At 51.4% G+C, this 6,857-nt stretch overlaps 1 protein-coding gene across 1 annotated transcript; it reads left to right on the top strand.

The window, feature by feature from the left end:
- The first annotated feature begins 1,667 nt into the window (after nt 1-1,667).
- Nucleotides 1,668-6,020, top strand: LOC143022830 (uncharacterized). The gene has a single exon (XM_076181208.1). The coding sequence runs from the start codon at nt 1,668-1,670 to the stop codon at nt 6,018-6,020; it is 4,353 nt and encodes a 1,450-aa protein (XP_076037323.1).
- Nucleotides 6,021-6,857: the final 837 nt, after the last annotated feature.

Raw genomic sequence — 6,857 nt, 5'->3', positions numbered from 1 at the left:
ACCTTCCGCCATTTCAAAACATGGCCCACCCCACAATTCTTGCCACACAGCGTTTAGATCTGAGACGGGCTGTGTGGCCAGAGATGAAAAGATACCTTAAATCATGGGCACGGACATGGGTGGCCAGTTGGGGCCCTTATAAATAGGAGGTGAAGGGAGGCAACGACCCATACAATTACATTCCGTTGGCACACAAGAAAAATGGATATCAAAGATTTAGCTGATTTTGGCACTCGCACTTAAAAAAGGTTGCCCACCCCTTGTAGAAGACCACTGTGCGTCTCCCAGACCAGCCTGGAAATGTCCCGTAGACTGGAAGCTGGAATTCTCTACTTAGAACCTCCGTACAAATCCAACTACTCGTAAACATTAAGAGTAAAATCATAACCTTTCAACTTTCGGCAAAGTCCCGTTCTTTAGCGTTGCAGAAACTTGTGAGGCTTTTATATGTCGAGGCCAGCCCTACCCCACTAAAAAAAGTGGTTTCTTTTATGATACATGTTGGGCAAATGCAGTGAATGTTGACGCAGGAGTTCTTCAAGGTCGCCGAGATCTCTCCCTAAGAAGAGAGAGAGAGAGGGGAGGGGAGTGAGGGAGGTAGGTTTGTGTCACGGCGAACCGCGACAGAAAAAAAAAAGAGAGAGAAAAAAATTGTTGTGTTGTATATAGATCAACAATTCAGATGCTACAGATTACCACCCATCTTCTGGTGGAAGCGGTCATTATTCCGCTACTCCTTGACTTCCAATGACACAAACCGAAGGATGAGGAGTTGTAATGTACTACCGGTTAGTCGTCTGGTAGAACATGGGACCCTTGGGTATGTGGGTCCTAGTCCCCTTTCCATCCTTGGTTGAAAGGAAACTCGACCGTCATTAGTTCGTTTATTCTTCTAACATTATTCCAGAAGCTTCCCAAACCGGGGAAGGGAGGGAATTGAGAACTTGCGTCCCATTCGGTCTCCTACTACTTCCAAGACTAGTTTCTGAGACCAGACTCGTTTCTGTTCTCCAACTGGTTCCCTGTAAGTTTACAACTTATTCAGAAAAAATACCACATCAATGTGAAAAGGGAGTAGGGTATCTGAAAGATTCGTGAGGCAGAAGAAATCCTTACAAGACTAAAGCGAGGTAACATGAGGTTAATATGCCTCTTCCTGTAATATAACATAGGATAGGCCTCTTCAGAAATCTTTAAATTACCCTACTTAAGGTTTACAAATTATTTAAGGTTAGGCTATAATAGGTTAGGTGAGGAGTAGGCTAACCCTCTATACGGCAGCCATTTCGTGACACCCTAATGTACAAAAAGAAAAAAATACTTTTCATAAAACAGAGAACATAGTTATGAGAACCGAAAAGGGTTATCCAAACACGTAGCAACAACACAAGGCATGGGGTTATTGCCAGCATCCGTGTAACTTGCATTCCCCTTTTACGTCTCATTTCCTTTCTCTATATCGGACGTGGGCTTCTCAATTAAATGTCTGTAGGATATGTTGGGCAGCCGGGCCGGCAGCATGCCCACTGTGGGGGTCAGCTGACTCGGCTGACTCGGGTCTGCATTCGCCAGTTGGCGCCAAGCTTCAATAAAGACAAGAAGCCACTTGGCCTATTACTCATACCTGCTACATGGCGCAGTGATTTTAGGACCTACGACCGTGCACTATGGCTGGCAGACCTCGTTACACATCCCAGACCCCACGGTCTAGCCGTCGGCCGACACAGACGCCTTCGTACCTGGCGCAAGCCCAGCAGTTGCTCCTGGCGCAGACGGAGGCAATCGCAGCGTTGCAACTCCAAGTGGCCACGTTACCCAGACATGGACCTTCAGCGCCTCGGACCTCAGCCCCTGAGAAGTGCGACCTGGGAACATCCACTGCGGCTTATCGGTCCTGGAGACGCTCTATGGAATGCTGGCTGGGGCTCAGCCACTTCCCACCGGCCGAGGCGGTGCTGCATATCCGCCTCCAGTGTACACCAGCATTACAGCGCTCCTTGGACTCCAAATACACCATGGATCAGTGGACGGCCCTTTCTACTGAAGAAGCTCTGGATGCTATCAGTCGTGTAGCTCTCCAGACAACCAACCAAGCAGCAGATTGGTGCAAGTTCTTCGCCACGACTCAAGGGCCTAGTGAGTCAATCTGTGAGTACTTTACACGCTCTACCCAATGTGCTGCAGACTGTGAGTTTAAGTGCCCCCACTGTGCAGGCAATCTGTCTGAGTACATGCTACTCCGGAAGCTAGTGTGTGGGCTTAGAAGTGTAGCGCTGAAGGAGGAAGTGTTTCGTCAGTGCCAGACATTAGGTGATGTGGATGTGCTTCGCAAGTTTTGTGTAGCCTTCGAGGCGGCGCATATAGACGCCCGCCAAAGTTATGTTGACGGAAATTCCGGACGGGAAACCTGGGCGGCGGCGGCTGGGGTGACGTCACTGCCAGACGCACAAGAGGCTCTCCCGCCTCAAACCGCAGGAATCCGCCAAACACAGCCTACGTTCAAACGCTGTGGCAACTGTGGTCTAAAGCACAAGCCAGGGAAAGGATCGTGTCACGCGGAGACGCTGACTTGTCACAACTGCGGTAAGACTGGGCATATTATAAAGATGTGTAGGAGCAAGGGGAAGCAGGTTGCAGCAACCGCTGACATGGAGACCTCCGGCATCGTCATCGCCGCCGCAGGTGCAGCACAGAAGCAGCCACGCATCGAAGTGTCTGTCAGCCGCGCTCAGGGAGATGGAACGTCAGTCAAAATCCTAGCTGTGCCCGACACAGGGGCACAAGTGTGTGTGGCTGGCCCAGATTTGCTGACAGCACTGGGTGTTAAGCCAGCCTCGCTTACGCGCCGAGGGAACCTGCGGGACGTGGCGAACCTGAGCCTGCAGCCTTCAGGCTCGTTCCCTTGTCGGGTGCAGTACGGCAGCAAGGCAACAGTGCAAGAGGTCTTCGTCATGAAGACGGCCACCCGATGCTACCTCTCTCTGCAGACATGCAGGGATCTCGGATTAGTACCCACGGACTTCCCGCACCACACCACTGTCGCAGGTGCGACAGTCTCCGATGTTGGCAACACTACAACAGACAGCACACCGCCACGCCCAACTTCGCTCCCATTTCCCCCGCTGGAGGAAAATGTGCCCCGTCTGGAGGAGTGGCTTCTCTGTCACTTCTCAGGATCCACGTTTGACACGAACAGAAGCCCTCTGCGAGTGATGGCGGGTGAACCACACGTCATCCACTTGCTTCCGGAGGCTAAGCCATACACCTGCCACACACCAGCTTCGGTGCCGAGGCACTGGGAAGCGGAAGTCAAGAGACAACTGGACGAGGATGTCAGGATGGGGGTTCTGGAGCCAGTACCGGTAGGTGAAGCTACGGAGTGGTGCGCAAGGATGGTGGTCGTAGCCAAAAAGTCCGGCCAGCCAAGGCGCACAATCGACTTCCAGAAACTGAACGCTGCGTGCAGAAGAGAAACGCACCACACGTCTACACCTTTTGACATGGTATCCGGCATCCCGCGGCACAGCTTCAAGACCACTGCAGATGCGCACTGGGGCTTCCATCAAGTTGAGCTGCATGAGGAAAGCAGAAGACTCACAACCTTCATAACACCGTGGGGCCGCTACAGATACCGTAGAACCCCCATGGGCCACTGTGCTGCACCCGATGCATATACCAGGAGGTTCGATGATGCTATCGTGGGGATTCCAAGGAAAATAAAGTGTGTGGACGACACGTTAATGTTTGATGCCAGTGTGGAGGACGCCTTCTGGCATGTGTATGACTTTTTGGAGACCTGTGCCGCGAAAGGAGTGACCCTCAAGCCTGAAAAGTTTACCTTCTGCAGGAGGGAGGTGGATTTTGTGGGGTTCCATGTGGGCTGGGAAGAATACCACCCCACTGAGGAGAGGCTGGCTGCCATCAGACACTTTAACATGCCCGCAGAACCATCACTGACAGACATCCGCTCCTGGCATGGGTTCGTGAATCAGCTAGCACCCTTCCTTGCCACTGCCCCAGTCATGGAACCATTTCGCGAGTTGCTGAAAAAACCCCAAGGCAAGAAAGTGTATTGGGACGAGAACCTGCGAAAGAAATTCCAGCATGCTCAAGAGGTGGTCTGCAGCCTCGCTAAGGAGGGCCTCACATTTTATGATAAGAACAGACCCACTATTGTGATCACTGATTGGAGTAAGGTGGGCATAGGATTTGTGGTGCTGCAACAATATTGCCGTTGCTCGATGCAAGAAAGTCCGTACTGCTGCAAGAGTGGGTGGCGTCTCGCACTTTGTGGCAGCCGTCACCTCACACCTACTGAGGCTGGCTACGCACCGGTGGAGGGCGAAGCATTAGCGGTCGCATGGTGTCTCCGCAAGGCCCGCCTCTTCCTGCTCGGGTGTCCAAACCTACTTATCATCACTGACCACCGCCCACTTGTCAAGCTCTTGGGTGACAGAGAGCTAAAGGACATCGTAAACCCAAGGTTGTTTGCTCTGAAGGAAAAAACGCTTCAGTTTAGATTCCAGATAAAGTACATCCCCGGAAAACGCAACTCCGCCGCGGACTTCCTGTCACGCTACCCAACATTGTGTGCAACACCAGACGTCATGGATGAGGAACAGGCTTGTTACATAGAAATGGCAGTGGCGTCTGCGACTGTTGCCGCACTTGCAGACGGAAATTGCGTTGTGCTCGACAATACAGCGGTGGTGCAGGCAGCTGCAGAGGACCCAGAGTACCAGCTGCTTCTGGCCAGAGTGACGGCGGGCGACTGGCATCCGCACCGTGCCCAAGAATTATCCTGTCTCCGTCAGTATTATGGAGTAAGAGACAGGCTGGCTATGTCACAAGGGCTGGTGACATATACATATGACCAGGGGCATGTCCGCCTTGTCATCCCAGAGTCTATCCGCCGGCACGTGACTGCTAATCTCCATGCTGGCCACCAGGGACTAGACGGGATGCTACGCAGGGCGAGGCAGTCAGTGTATTGGCCTGGCATGGAGGGCGACCTACAGCGCCATCGAGACGCCTGTGTTACCTGCAACGCTCACGCCCCATCTCTGGCAGCCGAGCCCCTCACTTTTACGCCCCCTCCTGAGTACCCGTTTCAGCACACGGTAGCAGACTTATGCCAACTTGATGGGCATGTATACATGGCTTACGCAGACAGGCTTACGGGGTGGCTTGAGCTGGCACACTTCCCTAACGGGGCTACTTCAGGCAAGCTGTCATCAGTATTCCGCCAGTACTTTCAGAGGTGGGGGGCACCAGAATCAGTCTCAACGGATGGCGGAACGAATCTCACCAGCGAAGAGATGTACGAATTCTTCAGGAGGTGGGGGGTGGAGCGGCGAGTCGCGTCCGCTCACTTCCCTCAGTCTAACGGCCGGGCTGAAGCAGCAGTGAAGTCTGCTAAGAGACTGCTGCGTGACAACACAGGCCCCGGGGGCGGCCTTGACGTGGACAAGGCGTCGGTGGCGCTGCTACAATATCTGAACACCCCCCTGCGTGGTGTAGACAAATCCCCGGCGCAGTTGGCTATGGGCAGGCAGTTGCGGGATGGTGTCCCAGTACACAGGCAGCATTACAAAGTGGATGTACTTTGGCAGCAGGCTTTGCGCGCAAGGGAACTCGAGGCAGCAAAACAGCAGGAAAATTGGATCGTAAAGCAAGGAACACCCAAGACCCTCCCTCCTCTGGTACCCGGCACCAAAGTGTGGGTGCAAAATCAGGCTACCAAAGTCTGGGATAAGCGAGGTGTGGTCACGGAGGTGTGCCCATTCCGGAAGTACTCGGTGAAGATGGATGGCAGTGGACGTGTCACGTCACGCAACCGCAAGCATCTCCGCCCCGTCAGATGCCCCGTTACATCTACAACACCTACCCCCGCAAATCCCCTGCCGTCCTCGCCGCTGGTAGAGGCACCTGCTCCGCACCCTCAGCAACCACAGCCTGTGAACCGCCCTAAGAGATGTGTGAAACAGCCTTTGTGGCTGTCAGATTATGTAGTGGACTAGTGTTGATGTGAACTGTTCATGTGTAACTTGCTAAGTGTTGTGCAGTCATATATACTGTGTGAGAGTTGTATTCATTTTTGCCCCTCAGGCGTGTTGTAATTAAGCAATTTATTTTGTTGTTTTGTTTCTTCCAGTGTACAATACGTTTCATAGTTATGTTTCTTGTACTACATGTACGTAGTACAACTTCTTTTGTTGTTTTGTTTCTTCCAGTGTACAATACGTTTCATATTTGTTTCTTGTACTACATGTACGTAGTACATTAACAGCTTGGGAGGGGGATGTAGGATATGTTGGGCAGCCGGGCCGGCAGCATGCCCACTGTGGGGGTCAGCTGACTCGGCTGACTCGGGTCTGCATTCGCCAGTTGGCGCCAAGCTTCAATAAAGACAAGAAGCCACTTGGCCTATTACTCATACCTGCTACAATGTCAATTACTGGTTCTGACTTTAACTCTTACCTTTTAAAAGGGACAATTTGGAGAAACCATTAATATCTTTGTTAGGCCGTCTGGCAATGTTTACAAGGCATCTTTCTCTCTCTCAGACCACGTGAGTGTGAGCAAAAAATCGAAAACGTTTTTGATCCCTTCTTTCCGATAGCGAGTAGGAATATAATTGACATAGTAACATTTTTACATGTGTTTGTTGACGAATAAAGTCCTTTTTATGGATTTCAATATAATTAATGTTAATGATTACAATAGTAATTTAAAGATATCAGATCTGGATGATGAATCAATTTCTAAGTACATCCAACATTTTAGAAGGATAGCTTTTTACTTTGACTTTTGGACTGGCAGAGGCAAATGTCAAGTGGGAGAGTATGGAAACAGGT

The sequence above is a fragment of the Oratosquilla oratoria genome, unplaced genomic scaffold (assembly GCF_046742065.1).
Source record: "Oratosquilla oratoria isolate Oo_2021 unplaced genomic scaffold, ASM4674206v1 SCAFFOLD195, whole genome shotgun sequence".
Lineage (NCBI taxonomy): Eukaryota > Metazoa > Arthropoda > Malacostraca > Stomatopoda > Squillidae > Oratosquilla > Oratosquilla oratoria.
This window is presented reverse-complemented; position numbering and strand designations above follow the sequence as displayed.

Bases quoted from the DNA above. Each gene is read 5' to 3' on its own strand.
- LOC143022830 (XM_076181208.1), top strand. From the start codon at position 1,668: ATGGCTGGCAGACCTCGTTACACATCCCAGACCCCACGGTCTAGCCGT.